General features: G+C 37.0%; 1 protein-coding gene across 1 annotated transcript; it reads right to left on the minus strand.

Moving 5' to 3' along the window:
* Positions 1-3,583: 3,583 nt before the first annotated feature.
* On the minus strand, positions 3,584-21,273 carry LOC131153168 (uncharacterized). Its single transcript, XM_058105291.1, has 6 exons — positions 19,534-21,273; positions 8,262-8,317; positions 7,953-8,183; positions 5,555-5,846; positions 4,147-4,343; positions 3,584-3,918 (listed from the first exon to the last, which is right to left on the minus strand). The coding sequence occupies exons 1-6, from the start codon at positions 20,752-20,754 to the stop codon at positions 3,765-3,767; spliced, it is 2,151 nt and encodes a 716-aa protein (XP_057961274.1). The 5' UTR covers positions 20,755-21,273; the 3' UTR covers positions 3,584-3,764.
* Between the last annotated feature and the right edge of the window lie 244 nt (positions 21,274-21,517).

A 21,517-nucleotide genomic window follows, 5' to 3' on the forward strand; every position in this document is an offset into this window, starting at 1 on the left:
TACAACTCCAAATAAGACGATATTGGTATCAAAAGAAAGCTAAAAAAAATCATACAACTTTCATGTTGAACATTTTTGAAGATAATAGATCATTAATAGATAAAATTGCACATCAATACAGATATAGAAAAAAAGAAGAGAATTTGGAGAATCCTATTTTGATGCTTTTCATTCCAAAAATAATTTGAACCTTTTTGAAATTATTTTTTACCTTATAAAAATATTTTTCAAGTATTTTAAAAGGTATCTAGGTCTAAGTAATTAACCTACAAGTTTCATGCATCCATATTGAAATTGTTTGAAGTACTTACATGAGACTTCTTAAAAGACTATAACTTTCTAAGCGCTAAGTCTTCATGTATTTGCTTTGCTCTCAATGTCTTCAAGCATTTGCTTTGACTTCCTTCATGTTTGACTTGACTTTAAGCTTCAATAGTCTTTAGCTTCATAAGATCTTGTATCTTTGAGTTCGAGCTTTCAAAAGACTTTGTCAAGCACTTGTTCTTGAACACTTGAGTCCTGAATCATCACTTAACCAAATATGTTAAGTTCCTTTACTTTGTTATCATCAAAACAAGATTCTAAGCTTCGTGAGGGCAACATATTCAATTTCTTTTGGTTCCCCATCTTCATTTTTGAAGATATAATCTCCCTTTGTGATGACTTTCCACATTTGAAGATCATGTAATTGGATGAAGATAGTCATCCGATTTCTTATAACAGAGTAGTTGGAGCCGTTGAACATTGGTGGTTTGGCCACAAATTGTCCTTGGGAAGAGGTGCCCACCAAATACTCCATTTGATCTTTACTTTTTGGATTTTACTCCAAAAAATTCAAGTGCCTCGCTCTGATACCAATTGAAAGTGGGCCCAGGAGTATATAGAGTCAGAGGGAGGGTGAGTGGAATCTTTCACGTATTTTGGGTTTTCTTTACAAAATAAAACTCTTGGAAAGATACAAGTAGTTATATCACAATATTCAAAATGTAAATCATGCACACGACGCAAATTAAAGAGTAAAGGGAAAGAAAGCTTAACACCAGTATTTTTACGTGGTTCGGCACCAAGCCTACATCCATGCCTTGAGACTAACTCAAGGATTCCACAATAAACTCCTTCACCGGAGAAGAAGCCTTACACTCAGGAACAAATCCCTACTACACTCACCAAGAGCCACATGGATCACCAAGATGCCTTGCAAGTCGGTTCATCAAGAACCTTCACCAAACGGTTCGCAAAGAACCTTTACAACAAGAAGTTGGGTATACAAAGAAATGATCCACGAATGAGTTGATATCAAATACAAACCAAACCTCACACTATTCTTTCAAGGATTGAATCACACAAGATTAAAGAGCAAGAGAGAATTGTGATGAATAACTAATATGCAAAATGCCTAGGTTTTGTATTCAAAGATATTTTTCACTATGAACTTGTAAAATCACCAAAACCATTACTAAACAAGTCTATGGACTTGTATTTAAAGCCAAAATACCGAGCTAGCCATTATGTAGCCATTGGGAGTGAATCCCAAAAGAAACTAGTCGTTTTCTAGCCATTGGTGTTTAGGTCCCGATACGAATAGTCAATGAGTGGCATTGATTCATTGACGAGTGACGCTAAGTCATCGACGAGTTACCCCTTTTTGTCAACGATTCACTTGGGTTGAAAACTCGTTTTGGCTATTGAAAAAATTCGTTGACGAGTTCAAACCATTCGTCAATTAGTCATGCCCATTTGTCGATGAGTGGCCTAGACAGAAACTCAATTTATGCTACTGGTATTAGTCTACAACCGCATCACATTAGTCAACGAGTGCTTTGTTTTTTCATACCAAAAAGCCTTTTTATGACTCAGATAAATCTTGGACAAAAGTATATTAAATATATTAACTCTAATGAAGATTTATACTTGTCCAAATGAGTTTCCTTTTGAATATAAGATATCTTATTTATGAAAATATATTTGAAAGCTCATTTGATATCTTATATGCTTAGCATGTCCCTTTTATAAAAAACATACTTAACTTTCTTGAGGTTTTAGGACATAAACCATGTTTTGTCAAAACTGGGACCAAGTATATAAACGTCTATAATACTAGGATGTTAAAAACTTGTCCCTTATGAAAAAATATTTTGAGTTTAGGATTCTTTTGACAAACTATTTGATTTAACTTTGAAAGTTATGAAAGTTGAGTTTGTGACTTAGGAGAAATCCTATAAACTCATGTGTCCTAGTATGCATGTGCAATTGCTCAACTCTTGCTTAGAAAACATGCATGAAACAAAACCACAAGAGTTACAAAGACTACTACCTCAAACACTCCCCATTACATATAATTCTACATTAAGTTTCCTTTGGTTGTGCTTGGGTCCTTTCCAAGTGAGTGTCCTTTTGATCTTTCCTACTCGACGTCAACTCGGTCCAGTCTTTGCCTTTGATTCAGTGTTCATATATTTGCCACTTAAACCTATACTAAACATGATCTGCAAAGATGTTCACTAAGAACAACATATAAGTTAATATCATCAAAACATATAAACATGATTATGTAGCCACTAAGGCTAACATTATGTATAAACACATGGAAGGATCTTGCTTGAGGAATTGTTGCAAGCTTGAAACAACTTTATTTTTCTATTATTCTTGCACATTATACTCTCTTTCACAAAATACTAAACAAAAATGGTCGTTGATTTTTAGAAATTAGCTAGCTATACTTGCTTAAAGACATACCATTAGTGAAGCCTATATGCACATATGCACATGTCTTTTTTATTTTTTAAAATATAAGAATCCTTTGGCATGTTCACCACGTGTGAGGTTTTTGTTTCAATTATTTCCCTTTTTTCCCTCTAACGATTGCTTGTATTTTCACTAATAATTTTTTTCAAGGTAATTTTGGTATTATAATATCATCAATTTTGAATTTTCATGACATATGAAAGTAATTACAAAAATTTTGGAGTCCTCAATAAAATGGCATGCCAATTGCATGATCTCCTATTATGAAGGATTGATCAAATTAGCTAGCACAAGGATCAAGGTATTGGCAATCCCATCCAAAGCTTAGATAGATAATGCGCCCTAAATGTCAAAAGCATTTTGAAGTTTATGACTCCCCTAAGTTGTAATTCTAGTCAACAAATAAAGAGTGCTAACCATTATCTTAACAAGTTCAAAATACTAAAAACACAACACTTGATGCACGAGACTTTTACATCATATTGGAGACCGCCAAGAACAAATGATTTCCTAAGCTATTGAACTTATTTGAGTCCAACAACTCTTACCCACCCTTAAGTCAAGCTCATCCTTTTCAAGGGGGAAAAATAGTATCAGCGAGTTAGGTCAAAGTGAACAAGTGCTTCATGTTCTTCATATCTCATCAATGGTTTGGCATTCTTAACACTTATGTGGCGTTCTAAGCTTGAACAATAGTTTGTCAACCTTTGTGTTCATGATCATTCAAGATCTACAGGCATTGTCATATAAGCTCGAAACTTGTAGTCATGGAAGGAAATCAAATCATTTTGTTAAAATTAAAAAAAAAAAATGTCAAATGGTTCATGATGCCCAAAAATCAATAAAAAATGTATATATCATTTTTCAAAATCCTGAGTCCTGAACAGGGTACTCAAGTTCTCCAAAACCTATGGTATTATATACAAATTTTTCATTGATGCAGACACTACTCTGCATTGCTTCAAACTCTCTTTCCAAATTTTTCTTTTGTTTGAATGATGGGATCAAATGAAAACTGGTCAAGTATTCATAGACCAATCATAGTTTTGGTACACAATATTAACAGGGCCTCCATCCCCTAAAAGATGCATTAGAAGACCTGCTTTAGTTGCATCCAAGTAACTGATGATCCACTTCAGAATCTCCTTCTCGGGCCCAAAATCAACATTAAACCTGCAGAATAAAAAAAATACATAAATTCATACATACACACACATAACACACAATTAAATTGCTAATTAATGCCTCATTCAGAAGAAGCTAATTAATCCACAACCCAGCAGCTTATGAAAGAAACTAAACAAAAAGAAATGCACATAGCCAGCCATTTTTTCATGTTTAAGTAATAATTGATTTCAAAAGAATGAATAATAGACAAATAATATAAATTTGATAACTAACCACTTGATTATCCGAGTAAGATGGACAGTCCTCTTGTCCAAGTCAACCTCCATTCCACCTCTTTGGAAGAACTCTCTTGCAGCACTTCTTAATTCAGCATCAACCCCTTCGGGAGTGAAAAACCTCACTGTTGGACTTGATCGTGTCCCATAGCAGAGTCCAAAATGAACCAGTGGATTAATTTTAGGAAATGCCAACTGGGATAGTCAAAAGACCACTTAACATGAGTGCAAATTATAATGCATACACAGTGCATATTAAAACATTTATACAAATCTTCTTGAAGGGAAGTGGATGAACAACTATAGTGCATTTTAGACATTGCAAAATGGTGCTGGTACACCAACTACTTTTGCTCTTGGTAGCAGCAAAAGTAAATGCATGCATTCAAGCAAATATCTAGTGGTTCTCAGGCTGGCATACAATTTGAGCTAATATCGCACTTGCTGATATGAGTGTAACCTTACAACAAATTTAATAGATCGCATAATCTTAATGATTCTATCTAGAAAAACTTTCTTGGGAAGATTACACTTTGGCTTCCATGGTGTGAGAAAACCTCTGAATAAAGCACTCAAGTTAACGAACTGTTGCAAGTCAATCCAGTAGATAGCAATACATTTTATATGTGAATGGAAAATGTGCATGCATGTATCATGTGTGACCTTTAAAAAGTGCCTAATGGACAAATTATGCCAATAAAACACCTGATTAATCAAAATTAGAAGAATTCACTGGACAAGGAACTATAAGAGGAGCAATTAATGAAGCACAAAACTTGACATGAAATTGACTCCTAACCAATAAGCAATATATCTGTAAGCATGTGAAGAAATGAAAGGTTACAGGATGCGTACAAATGTTTTTTCCATCCTTAAATGGGACTTTTGTCATATATTGGATAGGAGTTTTATGTATTAAAAAATACGAAGTGGGTTTAAAGTTAAATAAACCCTCAAACTATGGGTGTCAAAAGAGGTAATCCAACATGATGCAATCACCATCCAGATAAGTTGATAATAAATATAGTAAAAATATGTTTTTGTTCGTTTATTTTAAACAGTACCTTTCTTTTCTTCTATATTCCAAATGCAGGTTAGAAAAGAAATCATATCAATGGAAGTTTCATGTGAGAAATAAAATTAAACAACTCTAACATTACATGGGATAAATTTTTTCTTTAAATATTAAAGGTTAGTGAAGAAGCATCAATATTAATATACAGAATTGGGCTGCTACAGGCTTGATGAATCAGCCTCTCATTGCAGCAGCAAAACTGTGCCTTTATTCAACAGGGAACTGCTAGCATACCAGATACAGTTTGATGGAGTCTCCTAAAAATAATTTTAGCAGGAGGAAAATTGTTCACACAACAATTTGATTATAGTCAAATAATACAATTATTTACCTCTAAGCGTCTGTCTCCAGTGCCAAAAGGCTTGACCAAGGAGTAGGGTGGTCTCCGATTGTTTCTTAGGATTCCATTTTTAATTGCAGTTAATGAATAGGCATGGCCTCCAACTAGGTACTGGAAATCGGAGAAAAAGGATCTCCTGTCAATTACCCTCTCTGGACGTCCTCCTCTAACCACAGCATGGATGACCATGGCGTTATGCAGGTTCAAGAACAAGGCCATCTTCTCATCCGGCAAAAGTGATAAGAGGTCCACCCGATGAAGTTCTTGAGCTAAATTTACATATCTACAATTGTAAATAAAAATAGGATCAGAAGAATCCATGAAGTTAAAATACTTAAAACATACGAGTTCAAAGGTAAAATACTGAATAGATTCACTGTGTCACCAAGATGCACATCATAGAAGCAATTTCTGTTCACTTTACTGTACAGGATACTTCTCATATAACTGTAGTGACTGTTCACACACTGTAGCAATGAGATAGTGAGGATTTTGCTGCATTCTGGGGTCTTATTATTTAGAATTTTAGTCAGTGATTGAGATTAACTGATTAAAGGGTTCCGATTAATTATACAGGGGTGGGATCAGTTATTACTAGGGTTTTAGGTCCATTTATATTTTAAAATTATTAATCCCTCTATTGGAATAATTGAATGTCAAATTGACTGTTGTGACCACAAACTTTGTTTTTGGACTATGCAAGTGCTTTCTTTTTTTTTTTATCCTTGCCTTCTTTTCTCTCTCTCTCTTTGCTTGTTCTTATTTTATTCTACTTATATAGCCTTGTGTTTTTTTGTATTTTCATCCACTATTTTTCTGCAGTTAATTTCTACTTGCTGTCTGCATTTAAGTGAACAATTTATTCAATTTGCAGAGTCCTCAAGATGAAGTGTGTTGGGGTAGAAACTACATATACAATTTTAAGCTCTTGGTTTGGAAATCTTTTTCCCTCAGTTGGTACATAGTCATCGTGTTTTTTTTTTTTAGGGGGGAGGGGGGGGGGGTCTTGGGGAGGCGGGGTTATAATCATGTGATTACATTGGTAGGGTGGCAGGCAGAAAAGAGAAGCCATCGATGCTAAATAGACATATGATACTCTGCTTAAAAGGGAGTGTTCAGATACTTCTAGTTTGAGAAGCAGGTGTTGTATTGTCACAACATAAGAGCATACGGGAAACAAACAAGAAAATAAAATAGACAAAAAAAAGATTTACTTTAGATTTTCTTTCCTCCATAGTGCCTGTAAATTGTTGGCAGAAGATTCTTGAATATTCCCAAAATGTATGAATTGTTTTGGTGCTCATTTGTCATTTTTATGTTTTCTTGTTGAGCTTTTTTCTTTTTTTTTGTTTTTTTGTTTTTTTTTTTCATTTTAGAGTAACTGTTTTCTACATATAGAAATCTCACAATACAATAGCATTTTTTTTCGAGTGAGAATTTATTTGTTTATTTTAGATAAGAAAAGGAACTGATTAATGAAAGAGAGAAAAAATACAAGATTTGGAGAGCAAGAGATCCTCCTATAGAAAAATAGAAAGACAATTCAGAACAGCAATCCCCAATCCCTTTGCAAATCAAAGGAATCTCCCAAAACACCCTTGAAGCTAATGCCCAAAGAGAAGCTAGGAAATCAATTCTATCCCATTACAAATAGGAAAATGAAGTCTTGTCTTTGAATATACTCACCAACCACAAGGTCCAAAAAATAACATGCAAAGCACGACTCCAATATATTCTATCCCTAGACCTAAGCATGGCATATCTGGGTTAATCACTTTATATAGTACCCTCACCTTCAATAAGTCATCGGTACTAGTCTTGACCGGATTCAAAAGACCAAGTAAAATGTCTTGATCATAAATGAACCTTAGCCTTTCAAATTTCTTTTTCCAAGGCAAATGGATAAGAAGTCAAAAATTTCAAAAGACCAGGAGGAAGAAAGATTTATAGAAAAAAGCAGAATGATCCCCTAACCAAATATGTGGATCAAACCTCAAGTGAGGGTCAAATAAAATCAACACTCTCAACAAATTAGCTAGCTCATCAATCACTCTCTCATTAAATTCCTCTAACCACCCCTAGCCCCTGGCTTGAGAAAACATTCTGCTCAACATCAAGCACAAAATTAAACAGAAAAGGAGAAAGCAGGTCCCATGTCTCAATCCTTAAAACACAAGAATAAGAATATAACATTCAAGAACAAATCACTGCCTCTTAATTAATTAAATACAGTCTTTAAGTAATTTAATATCATCTATATTGCAAATGGAAATTGATAGTAGATGGTAGCAACTCCCTATTTCTATTGTGGTCTTGTTAAATATGCATAGAAATATATATAGAATGGAAATTAAAGAAAAAGAAAAAAGAAGAAAAAGAGTAATAATACCTCCGAAATTCCTCACTTTTGCTGATGCCCTCATAATTGACATGGTTCCTGTCATCTGAGGCATAGGACTCAAGTATCGCTGCCATTATCTTAGTAAGCCTTTGGTTAACCACTGTAGCAGGCTTGGGCTCACAATCGTTCATGGATCCTCGAACATTGAAGCATCTAGGAATAAATGGCTCATGCTCAAGGAAACGATAGAAATGGTTCCCATCCTCAAAATCCTTTTCCCTACAAAAATGTTCCCACAGAATATAATGGTATTGAAAGAGTGCTATTTTCAAATAGTATGTAAGAGAATATTCTTACCCAAAGACATGATGGATGAATTGTCTTCTTGCTAGTTCCTTCCCAATCTCGACAGCCTGCGTTTGTTACACCATACAAAGTTTCTAACAACATTCAGTGCCATTGGCAGATGAGAACAGTTCATTTGGAATTTATACAATATGAATATTGACAAGAGACACTTGCCAACATATAGAATGAAAAGATCAATTGTATCCCTACTACTGCACATGCTCCCCATTAGCAGGAGAGAAGTTTTCTCACAAAGTATGCCTGACTAACATTGATTCTAGAATCTATACTGGAATCATTAATAACAAGATCACCATAATGATCCATAAAACAGGTAATCACAGACAGTTGGTATGTGAATCAGAATACAAGAAACCAGTTTGAAGAAATTTGTACTTTAGCCTGGGTGAAAAATATTGGTTCTTAAGTCTCTTAAGAGGCTACTTACGAGGATGCAGCTATGCAGCTCTAGGATATTTTTAAGGAAGGTAAAGGTCCAACTGTCATTTGCAAAACCTTGTTTAATGGTAAATAGAGAGGAGCCAACCCAGTCTTTTTGTGCTCGATCTCTCTCTCGATCTCTCTCCCATGTACATAAGTTTTTACCTCTATTTTTTAATTCTCTTTTCTTTCATTCAAAATAAGATTCTTTCATTCAAAATAAAATTCTAAGGAATAAACTACAGAGAGGAGATCCAGACAAATAACTGAAGTCTTACAACTACAGGTTTCTGAAATCAGCAACAGTTAGGGCTGACATCAGCAAGTATTTTCATCATAAAAAGATCCACTGCAATGTGGCTTGTTACACAGAATATAGATTTTAAATTTGATGGGCACCATGGTGGACCGAGTCTTTAAAATCCCTTGCAAGTTACAGATGGGCCAATCACAAGGTCAAGAGCTAAGAAGATCAAGGAAGCAATGCAAGGATTGGTGCAATCCACTTGGGCAAAGTTTGCAAATTTATTGATCAAGACCCCAACATTCAACATGGGCTTGAGAGAAGAAGAACCAGTTTTAATCCATGTGATACAAGCTACAAAGAGGGGCAACATAGCCTAGTGGTTTAGTGTAGACTCTTTATTTCATTAAGTATAGGCGTGTGGGACTATTTTATGTTTCTATGGTTGTAGGCATTTGGGCCATTTAATTCATTAAGTGGACTTCTTTTATTAGCTATATGCGTGTAGCTTAGGGTGTTTTGGGCTTGAGATGTTCAGCCCATGTCTTTTAATTGATGTAAGCCTTAGTCAGCCCTAGGGTTTCATGGAGAGGTTTAAAAACAAACTTATAGCTGCATTCTCCATAAGTTGAACGTGAATGAAGTTTTCTTCATAGAGAATTTTCCGTTTTCTCTACTTGTTCTTTTTTGAACTAAGAACTTATCAAAGGCAAACCCTTTGTGGCGTTCTCTCAGAATCTAAGTTCTTGAAACAAGATTTCAACGGGTCTAGATCATCTTGACTTGATTCTTGGCTTTCTTGGGTAAGTTTTCATTTGTTTGTGGGTTCAAGGGATTTTGATCCCACGGGTTCACATCATTTGGTATCAGAGCTCAGGCTCCAAGTCAGGTTTGATTTATCCTTTTTAATCTTGCAATTGGGTTTTGTCTTAGGCGTGTTCTAGGGTTTTCTATTCTAATATGTGATTCCTACTTCATTCTTGTTAATTTCGTGCGTTTGAATTCAGATCTGTGATTTTCACAATTGATTACTCGTGTACTTGATTCAAGAATTCAGATCTGCAAATTCTTTAATTGATTACGCAAATCTTTGCTGTAATTTCCAGATTTGTAATCTTTGCTTTGATTCCTTCTATTTCCGTTTCTTGTTGTTGAAATTAGATCAATCTTTTTCGAAAATTGCAATGATTGTTGCTGCTTGTGACCGAATTTTTATTAAAAAAGAAAAGAAAAAGAGGCAGCATATTCAAAGCTTGCTGCATAGTTATAAAAATAAAAAATAAAATAAAATAAAATAAAATTTCAGAAATGACTGTTTGATATACTTTGCAATCTGAAAATTGAAGTGATTTGGTGTTAATTGATCTTTATCTTCAAAGGGGTCGAATATATCATCTTAAGTATCTTGTTTCCTAATTGCTCTTTTCCTCGTACAAATTCCTTGAGATCCATGTCATTTTATTCCTTTCTTGTTTCTTGAAACTATTGCTGGTTGGAATAATACAAGGTTGTGTCTTGATTTAGTTCAACTAGTTCTTAAAGAACTTGAAAGGAAAAATAGGTGAGGTAAAAGGCAAGAGTGGGTGAGAATAGTATTGGAAAAGGCCAAAAGAGTGAAAATTGAGTGGAGTGACAATATTTGAGCATAAACACGTAAGGAAGTGTGTGAGGTTTTACCACTAATATTCTTGTTTTGCAACGCATTAAAAATGTCTCATAAGAGTGACTCAACACCTAAGGAGGAGGCAGATAACTCATTCTTTGTGTTGCAGGTCATGCAAAAACAGTTTGAACGGTTGAATTTGGTGTTGGGGGAGGTGAGAGATAGGATGAATCAGCAAGACGTAGTGACTAGAAATTTGCAAGGTGGGCAAGATAGGAGGAGACGTGAGCCTAGCATTGAAAGTGAGTATGAGAACAAAGAAGATGATGAGGATGCAGAAGACATAGCATCTGAAGTTGGAATGGGTGGAATGGGCAGACCTAGAGGAGGTAGGCGTGGAAGAGGATGTAGGAGAAGTCCAAGGGATCGAGATGGGGTAGGTAGGAACCTTAGGAGCATAAAAATGAAAATACCATCTTTCCAAGGTAGGAATGACCCTGAAATCTATTTAGAGTGGGAGAAGAAAATAGAGTTGATTTTTGCTCGTCACAATTATTCAGAGGAGAAGAAGGTGAAGCTGGCAATAATTCAGTTCACTGATTATGCAATTATTTGGTGGGATTAATTATTGACCAATAGGAAGAGGAATCATAAGAGACCTGTAGAAACATGGGGTGAGTTGAAAGCTCTCATGAGGTGGAGATTTGTACTTAGCCACTACTATAGAGACCTCTACCAAAAATTACAAAATCTTACACAAGGGTCTAGGGGTGTAAGAGGATTACCATAAGAAGATGGAGGTGGCTTTGATTTGGGCTAATGTAGAGGAGGATTAGGAGGCCACAATTGCCAGATTTTTAAGTGATTTGAATAGGGACATAGCCAATGTAGTTGAGTTGCAACATTATGTGGAGGTAGAAGACATGGTGCACATTGCTATGAAGGTGGAGAGGCAGTTAAAGAGAAAAGGGGCAGCAAGGTACACCTTAGTTTCTAGCCCTCCTTGGAAACCAAAGTGGGATAGAAATGATCGAGCTGTAGTAAAGGGGAAGGCCGAACCACCTAAGGGAAAAGATGTGGGAACTAACAAGAACAAACCCAAGGTAGATTTCCAACCTTCAAGGAATAGAGATATTAAATTTTTTAAATGTTTGGGTTTAGGGCACATCGCGTCTCAATATCCAAACAAGAGGGTGATGGTTATGCATGACAATTGGGAGGTGATGACTAAGAGTGAGGATGATAGTGATGAGATGCCTGAGTTGGTCGATGCTAGTGATGATGATGGAGTGAAATATCTTATAGACGGTGAATCTCTTGTTGCCATGCATGTTTTCAATGTGCAAATTAAGGTAGATGAAATGGAGCAGTAGAGAGAGAACATATTTCATACTAGATGTTATGTAAACAACAAGGTGTGTAGTATGATTATAGACGGGGGGAAGTTGCACCAATGTAGCTAGTACCACCCTAGTTGAGAAGTTGAGCTTACCTTTACTAAAGCATCCTAGACCTTATAAGTTGCAGTGGTTGAAATGTGGGGAGGTCAAGGTCAATAAGCAGGTTTTGGTAGCTTTTGCAATTGGGAGGTATAGTGATGAGGTGCTTTGTGATGTAGTTCCTATGCATGCTGGCCATATTTTGTTGGGGAGGCCGTGGCAGTATGATAGGAGGGTGATTCATGATTGATTTAGGAACAGGTACAACTTTGTAAAGGATGGAAAAACAATCAAGCTTGCTCCTTTAACCCCAAAACAGACCTATGAGGACCAATTGAAGCTGAAAAGTGAGATTGAGCAAAAAAGAAAGGGTGAGGCCGAAACACGAGAAAGAAAAATGAGAGAAAATAAAAAGGAGAGCGAGGCCGAAACCTCAAGAAAAAGAGAGAGTGAAAAGAAAATAAAGAGGTGGCTGAGAATAAAGAAAAAAGAGTGGAGCCACGAGAGGAAAAAAAAACAGGGAACCTGTAGCGAGAAAAGGAAAGACATATATGAGTTTTTTGCAAAGAAGAGTGAGGTTAAGATCCTCTAAAATAGGGATGTTGGAGACAAAACCCACAGTTACTCCCATGAATCCAAACATAAAACTTACCAGAGGACGAATTGCTATCCGACCCTAAATGATATTGAAGATTATTTGAAGAAGTATCTCCTTTGTAATAAGTGTATATTCAATTTCTTGATGCTCCATGGACTAGTACTGGAATGCAGTTGTTTGTACTTTCGAGTTATCTCAAGAGTGTATTTGATTATGGTTTGCTTTATGGAAATCAATCATATTCAGATTGATGATTATACTAGTATAGATTGATTTGGATCTCCAGATGACAGAAGATCCAATGCTAGGTACTGCATGTTGGTTGGTTGTAACTTGGTGTTATGGAAAATAAAGAAAGGAACTATTGTTGCTAGATCAAGTGATGAACTGGAATACAAAGCCACAGCACACACACACACTAAAAGTGAGTTGATTTGGTTAAGACAAGTTGAATAGTTAAAACATAAGAACCTTATGTGTGATAAATAGTCATCTGTTTGCAGCTAAGAATCCCATATTCGATAAGTGAACCAAGTGTATTGAGGTTAACAGTCATTTTATCCAAGAGAAGCTCTTAAAATGTAATTCATGGTCAATCACACGCACAAGACAGTATTTACGCGGTTCAGCAATTTTGCCTACGTCCATGGAGTTGCAAGGATTTCACTATTATCAGGAAGAAAAATACAGAGAGTGCAGCGGTACAATGCTCTCTCTCTCGCTCTCTCGCGAAGTGTGACCGCTTACCCTAATCACCCAAAAAATAATCATTTTATATGCTGCGCACAGGGTTCCGAATGGGCTACAAAACGGGCCCAATCCTTCGCTCCATGGACTAAGCCTTAGGATAGAAATCTCTCATTAAAGAAAGGTCGGGTCATCATCCAGATTTAACGCAACTAGGCTCCACAAAAGCCCAACATTATGATGTGTTCATTTCACTGATGCAACCTTTTATGTAGGATTTTTTCCATTCCCTCAAATATGTGTTTATTAATACATGCATAGCATGTGGTCTCCCACATACATTTCTTTTAACTTTCTTGAATCCGTACGCACTTCTTTTAAGTACTTCTCCTCTATTTTGAAACTAGTCAAATATATAAAATCTCCTTTTCAATAGAAAATTGTATTGAATTTCTACCAAATCGACACAAATTCAAATTCAAGGCTCAAAATCTATGCTCCCAAACACTACTAAAGAATACTCCACATAAAGGACATTACGATATGTGAAATTTTGAGCAATAACTAAGCAACCTGAAAACATGACTTGAGAAGGAACACTGTGAATGAAGTCTGACTATGTGCAAGAACTTTTAAGAGATGCACCCTAGGAAGCATCCACCCTTCTGGAGGCTGCAAGTGTCATTATCCAACATGTAAAATTATTTACTTTTAAAAAGTAACATTTTGGTTGGGACTAATGTTTTAAAATGCGAAGGCATAAGGCAAGGCATTTTAACCCTTAAAAGGTGAGGCATAACCCTTAAGGCGTTGAGGCATAAGCCTTTTAAGAATTTATTTTTAAGATTAAAAAAATGTAAATAAATTTATATATTTTAAAAATAAAGAAAAATTAAGAAAAACGCAAATATAATGCAAAAAAGAAAAATGGTATATACTTTGCAAACTACTTGTCGACTATTAAAAAATTGCTACTTGAATACATGACATAAATCATGACAAGAGATAGCTATGCTATTACATAGTTCAAACTATTTTCATGATCTAAGATACAACTCTATGTTATTTTGGAAAGATTGAGGTTCAAAAGTTCTAGAAATCAACTCATATTATGAGATTTCTTTTACACAAACATGTAGTTAAAATTTTTTAACCAATTTTTTATTTGAGAATCACACAACCAACATGCTTAAGCCTCAACTAAAAAGGTGCAAAAGGTGTGCCTTTTGTAAAAATGCATTAGCCTCAGCATATAATGCGTTAGCCTTTTTGGAATTTGGTATTTTAGATTAAGCCTCAAGGTGTTTTAGGCATGTTGTGCCTTGAGGCGAGCCTCGATTGGGCCTTTTAAAACACTGGTTTCGACCAATCCCGGTGCAAAATGCAGCTTTTGACAATTTTTCCTGGTATAAATCGAAACTCCATAAATTCCAGTAAACAACATATCCTTTCCTTCATTCAAGCCCTAGAGTTCATGTGCATCCACAGTGATCCTTATCCCAATCAGTTTGATCAGTAAACTAACTCTCCTCTGTTGGTACATTCGCCACAAGTCAATGCATCACCGCTAGAGGAGATGGTTCCAATGGAACAATTTATGGCCTTCTACGGATGAGATGCTTGGAGAAAATTTTCAACAAAATAGATCTCATGAGAAAGCAAAACAAAGTGGAGCCCTTGCCCCTATTAGGAAAAGGGAAAGAGGTGGCGGCCCCCACGGATTTGGGGCAGAATCCAGTGTCACCTTAATGGCACCCCAAGCTACGGAATATCTTGGCTTCAATTTCTGGGGGAGACCAAGAGCCCACACGAAAGTGTGAGGAGCACCATGGCTCCAATCTTCAATGAGGACAAGAGCCAAAAAAAAAAAAAAGGAAAGGGAAAAAATAGGATAGCACCTTGGCTCCATTGCTTGGGGAGGCAAGAGCCTCAACCATAAAAAAAAAAAAAATGGCAATAGAGAGGGCGGGTGGAGGGGAAAAAGAAGCAAATAAAAAAAGAAGCCACTAAATCTTAATGAATATGATTCGGAAGGGAGAAGGATCAGTGTGGCTTATCAAGCCTTGTGATTGTTGCAAACCTCTAAGACATCCAGCTTGCATGAGTAAGCACACCAAATGCTCCAATTGTTAAGCGGTAGCTATAAAATTTCCGATCCCACCTGTGGATGTCTAGAGGGGGCAGCCTACCTAAGCAGCCAAAAAATGTTTTTTATCCTTTGGTCATTCAAAATGTTCCACTATCAATCCAGGTCCCTCCCCCCACCCCTCTCCCTCTCCCTCTCCCTCTCCCTCTCCCTCTACCCCCACCCATATATATATATAAATCTTACCATTTGGCCATTCCAAATGCTCTACTCCCAAACCACTTCCTAGCACACCCCCTTGAACTCCCCACACATATTTTTTTATTTTTCCCAGCTTTATATGTCCCAAAATTTGAAGATCCTTTCCCTTCTAAACCTGTTGTAGAGATATGTGAGTAACATTAAATAAATAATTGTATTGAGTTTGGTTAGTTTGGTCTTCAGAATGCCTATTAATAGGATTTTTTTTTGTAAATTAAAAATAATTTTTTTTACTGGTACTTTGGCGCCCAATAGCCGTGATTCCTAAATCTGCCACTGTCCTAGCCTATTACTAGTTAGATGTTGGGGGCCATGTTTAATTGATAAATAATATATAAACACCTGCATGGACCTTTTTAACCATGATAGATTCATTTGAAATAAAATACCTAGGCTCACATAAATTAGTTGGCATAAACAAGATCCTAATCCTAACTATATATATATATATATATATATATCGGTAAATACATGTAGCAATTTCAAATACTTTTTTTTTTTTTTGCATATGGGGATTGGCATGAAATTACCTAGGGATTATTCAAGCACACATAAACACAAACTAAGCATGCATAAAAATTTCATGTACATAAAAAAAAGCTTTGATGCATAACCCCAATAAAATTGGAACACTCCTTAGAATACCAATGGATTAATAGAACCAACACCCTTATATGAATAGGTAAGGATAAATAGACACAAAATTACATATTGAAAAATATGAAATACAAATAAAAAGTTGTTTATATATGCATATAGTTGAAACAACACCATCAATAATGTGACAATGCATTTTTCTATTATAGCAACTCATACAAAAAATGCCAGGGAGGAGGCCCAACCTTAAAGGGATGCCTATAAGGTCCTGAAGGGCCTATAAGTCCTTGAAGTACAAAAGTACAAAGGCCAAGTAGGCCTACTAGGCCGAAAGGCCAAGAAAAAAAGGTAAAATAGGTCCACATGAACAAATTGACAAAATGGTCAGGTATAAAAGGCTAATAGACCCAGTGAAGAAACTTGGTAGAATGGCCAAGGACAAAGGGTCAAATAGACCCATTTGGAAAAAACGATTCAAGTGCCAAAGGCCAAAATTAACCTTGCAAATAGCCTTAGAAAGAAGGCCACCTCCCATTGTGGTCATTAAGACATGTTCTTGGGAAGATACGCTTGGGCTACCTCGACCATAAGGCTTGGGTTGGTAACAATGGGAAATGACATTGACAAGTAGATCTTTGCTGTTGTTAAGATCAGGGGATAACCTTGGGAACACCCTTGAAAAAGACCTTAAGGTCCACCTCAACTATAACACATAAGAGCACAAGGATGAGGAAAAGAAAGAAAAAACCTTGATTTCCAAAAAAGGCTTACCTCAAACTTGGGTTTTGGGACCCGGGGGGGGGTGGGGGTGGGGTTGGTCATCCCAAGATCACCTTGGCCCTAAAACTTGAGGTCTTACCTTGATAAGAGAACAAATGTAAAAGTGGGTTCATGGATCACCTTGACCTGGGAGCTTCCCTCGGTAAACAAACCCGAGGACTCACTTTGGTATGAAAAATCAAGGTCCAAAAAAAAAAAAAAAAACAAGGATCACCTTTGCCAAAGACTCAAGGACTCTCCTTGATAAGACAAAGCAAGGACTCGCCTTAGTAAGAAAAACAAAGGTCTCACCTCAATGCAAAACAAAGGAAAAAGAAAGGAACCTCACCCAAAAGAACCGAGGACTCACCTCATGGAGGACTTAGGAACTAGAGTTTGATTTTGGTAAAATGAGGGGAGCCTTGGATAAAGCATCTCGATTATTGAGGAAATTAGCTTATTGAGTCAAAAATTTTCGGCTTGTCCGGTTGTGTTTTTCTAGAGACCGATCTTCTACATATGCATACTCCCAAGCTTGAAAGTGCCTTCCACGGCCAAGGAGTTGGGGGCGGGGGTATCTAATTAGGCACAAAGTATATCCTTTATTGAGAATACTTGACTTGGGATGTTTATTACGGCTATTGGGAAAGTAAATTAAAGGGAAGACCTAGATTTGGGAACCTTTTGAACTGCTGTAATTTCCTTATAATTAATGGGAAATCTTAATGATAGAGACATGTATTACCTAGGAAGATTAGCTTATAAAAAGGAGAAGTTGAGCCAAATATGCAAACATCAAAATTTACTTTTATTGTTGCCACATCCAGTCTCCTCTTATTTGACCCTGGCATGGAAGTGCTCACCTTGATTTGTTCTCATCTAGAAGGAAAAATATGCCTAAATATGTACATTCTAAACTTAATTAAGTGGAATAACCTAGTTGTGCCATATCCTATATATATATATATATATATAAAGTATTGGATCGTCATGTTAGTATCTTATCGTGCCCATGTTGTGTCTCAGCATTGATGCTTCTTAGATCGCACTGTGAAGGAAGTCGTGAAGAACACTCTAGAAGTCACTAGAAAATAAAAACAATTCAGCTTAAGCTAAGTAACCACAGATTTGTTAACAAAGAAAAACCAAGATATTGGACAAAGCATACAACTGGCTTGAGAGTTTGTGCACTAAGTTTTATATCCATTTAGTGACAAAACAACTCGCAAAAAAATAGCAATTAATATACTGGTTATGGAATCAAACTCTCTGTAAATTATCTAATATTATTGTCAGCACAATAAGATGCAAATTTCAACCATTGACAATAATAATTTAATCTATAAAATGAAATTCTATAATTTTTATAATTAATCATTGTATACATTTTTGTAATTAATTAAATTTTTCTAAGGTTATCATAAATTCCCAAAATTAGAGTTAGTTTACGCATAACTATATTTATTTTTTAAACAAACTATTAGTCACCACACCATTATTATATCCAAATAGCAATCCAATGTTAAGATCATGAACTACTAAATTAGAGCACCTTCAGACTTCTCCAACAAATTAGGGACAACGTCAATAGATGTCTCCCCTTTAAACTAAAGCAAGAATTAATGGGCTCCATTGGGCCTTAATTCTTCTGAGTATCATTTATTTTTTAATGCTTTATTCGCTATTTCTCGATCCAAAGAAAAGAAAGGAGAGGAGAGCTATGGTAATCTATATTCACAATGCAAGTAAATAAACTCTAGTAGTTAAAGAAAAGAAAAGGAGAAATTTTTAAAAAATTGACTAAGAGTTTATCTCGTCTCATGTATCGTTAATGCTTTTTTTTTTTGTGCAATTGTAGCTTACAATCTAATTACACATAGGGCCATAAGCATATGAGAAGATGAGTTGATAATCATCTCTTAGAATGGTAAGAGAAGAAGAGTGAGTTTTTCATACAATGATAGGGTAACTCTATGAAGAATGCTAAATTGCCTAATCGTTTGTTAGTTGAGAATTTCTGAAATTTTAAAATTCGTTGAGGAAGAGCATTTTAGGAATGAATTACTGCCAATTTACAGAAACGCGTACAGGTCGGTTTTTCGCGCTGTAACAAAGTTGACAGCTAACACTATTATTCATCATTTAATTTACTTAAAAGCAGCTCAGTGCCCACTCGGCTACCTGATGTTATCATGACCCAATTTTTTCGTCATAATTAAAGTTTTCTATAACCTGTTAACAGTTAAATGGAAAGAGGGTAAAATCGTCTTTCCGAATCAGTACATTGGCGCTAGTCAGCGGCTCATCGGATCGCTTAAATTTCAAACTTAATTAGTTATCAAGCAAATTTTAACCCAAAAAAAAAAATTAATTATTATTATTATTAATAAATTGGAGACAGTTGTTGCGTGTAACGCGGTCTACCGTACTCGTTGGTCTTGCGTAGTTTTTAGTCGCATATGTTTTGATCTACGGCTAAAGCCTAAAAACTCTGACCTAGAAGCAGTCAAGGGACTAAGAAAGTAACTACACTTGAGATGTACCCAATCAAATTCAAAGAACGTACCTTCCTTCTCCCGCAGTCCAGGTGCTGAATCATGACCTCCACCATCTCACTCCCCGCGAAGCAGTTCTTCACGATCTTCATCTTCATCAGACGGTCCTGGATGGGCAATCTCTGCCTCAAAACCCTAACGATCCCGATCATCCCGTCCGTCCGTTCCTCCTCCGGATCATCGAACCCGTACACCGGCTGCTCCGGCGCATCACCGGAAAACTTCTTCGCCAGCATTTCCCTCAGCCTCTGCTCGAACAACCCACTGTTCCTCAGCGAGTTTAGCGCCACCAATCCCCCTAAAAGCTTATCGTTGAAGAAGATCTGCGGCACCGACGAGCTTCCCGTTCTCTGAATCAACTCCTTCTCCCTCAGTGGATAAACATCGACGTTGATCTCCACGAATTTCAATCCCTTCTCTCTGAAGAAGTTCCGAACCGCAGTGCAGTCCCTGCAATTCGATCTCGAGAAGAAGCTGATCTGTCCTTTGAGATTCACCTCTTTCGACCTGAAAACCAAATTGAGATCGGGATCGTCCTTCTTTAGCTGCACAATCACCTTCAGCCCCGACAGATTGAACTCCGTCACATTGGACTTCGAATCGTTGTTGTTCTCCTTCAACGACGACAACCGCTTCGCGATTGCGGCCGAGAAGCTGTTGCTCCTCTCACGGATGAATTTCCCTATCGCCGGCACATCCACGGTGAAAGTTTCCGACGAAGGATGCAATCGATCCATCGTCCTCTGTTTTTCCTCTTCGTCCGAAGGAGATTTCTGGAGGCCTGGCGGGGCTTCGGGCTTGGGCAGTTGTTCGTGAGGACGGATAATATGTACAACGCCGCCGTGCTTGGGACTAATGGCTACACTTTCTTCTCTAATCGTCGATTGGTGCTCTTCTCCATTTATCTCTCGCTTTTCGATTTCGACTACAGAGAATTTTTCATTTGTATTTAACTCTATCGCGTTATCCTCGGCTTCCCCGCATTCATTGGATTTCAAATTTTCAAAATTTCCCTTGTCATCTATACCTGAGGTATCTACTTCAACAAACTCCCCGTTTATTCTTTCGCAGTTTCCAATTATTTTTTCCTCTTTCCCTCCATCTTCCGCGGAAAACTCATCACCGCGAAAAACTCCAGTCTCCTCCGGCCGATTCCCGTAGTTCTTCGAGAAATCATTCACCGGCAGCTGTCCGTCGATTTCGCCTACACCTTTCGAAGAATCCATTTCCATATATGATATATGTAGAAATGAAAAAAATCTGAGAGGGGGCTTTTGACAATGCTAATTAGCAGACGCCGCCATGAAAATTGAAAAGAGAAGGGGGGCGAGAAAGGCAACAAAAGGGCAGCGAAGAAAGCAAAAACAACGCGGAGACGGAACGAGTAGAGAGATAGAGAGAGAGAGCGTGGGGGGGGAAGGAGTAGAAATCGGAGAGATTTTATGGAGGAGAATCGGAGGGAAATGGTAAAGCAGAAGAAGGGGTCAAAGACGTGGAGCCCTGGATTCTGTGTTCTTAGGCTGAGTCAGCAGCTCAACCGGCCCGCTGACCCATTCATGTCTCGCCGGCACACGGTAAAAATCATATCTCCGGCCCCACTTTACTCTCATGTTTAGGCCATTTATGGAAGTGATTTTATTGCTGAAATGACTAAATTGCCTTCAAATGCTTGTCGATTCTTCTACAACCTGGAGGGCGTTGCCGTAAATTCACATTGACTGCAGAACTCGCCGTAACTACCGTAAGCGCGTGCCCCAGAGCGAAGTAATCTCCACTTCGGTTCGGTTGACTAGAGAAGGTCAAAGTTCTTTTGAAGCGCGAGCGATACGAGGAACACCTTTGTCCATCACCCTCGGACAATTATTAGTGGAATATATAGAGAAATGTACCCAATTAACTTTTGTAAGTCAATTTTACCCCAACATTGACTTACGAAAAGTCGGCTTTTGTTTAAAATAACGGCACGATTAGCGCTTCAACACGATCAATGTCGTG

The sequence above is a fragment of the Malania oleifera genome, chromosome 4, assembly GCF_029873635.1.
Source record: "Malania oleifera isolate guangnan ecotype guangnan chromosome 4, ASM2987363v1, whole genome shotgun sequence".
Classification (NCBI taxonomy): Eukaryota; Viridiplantae; Streptophyta; class Magnoliopsida; order Santalales; family Ximeniaceae; genus Malania; species Malania oleifera.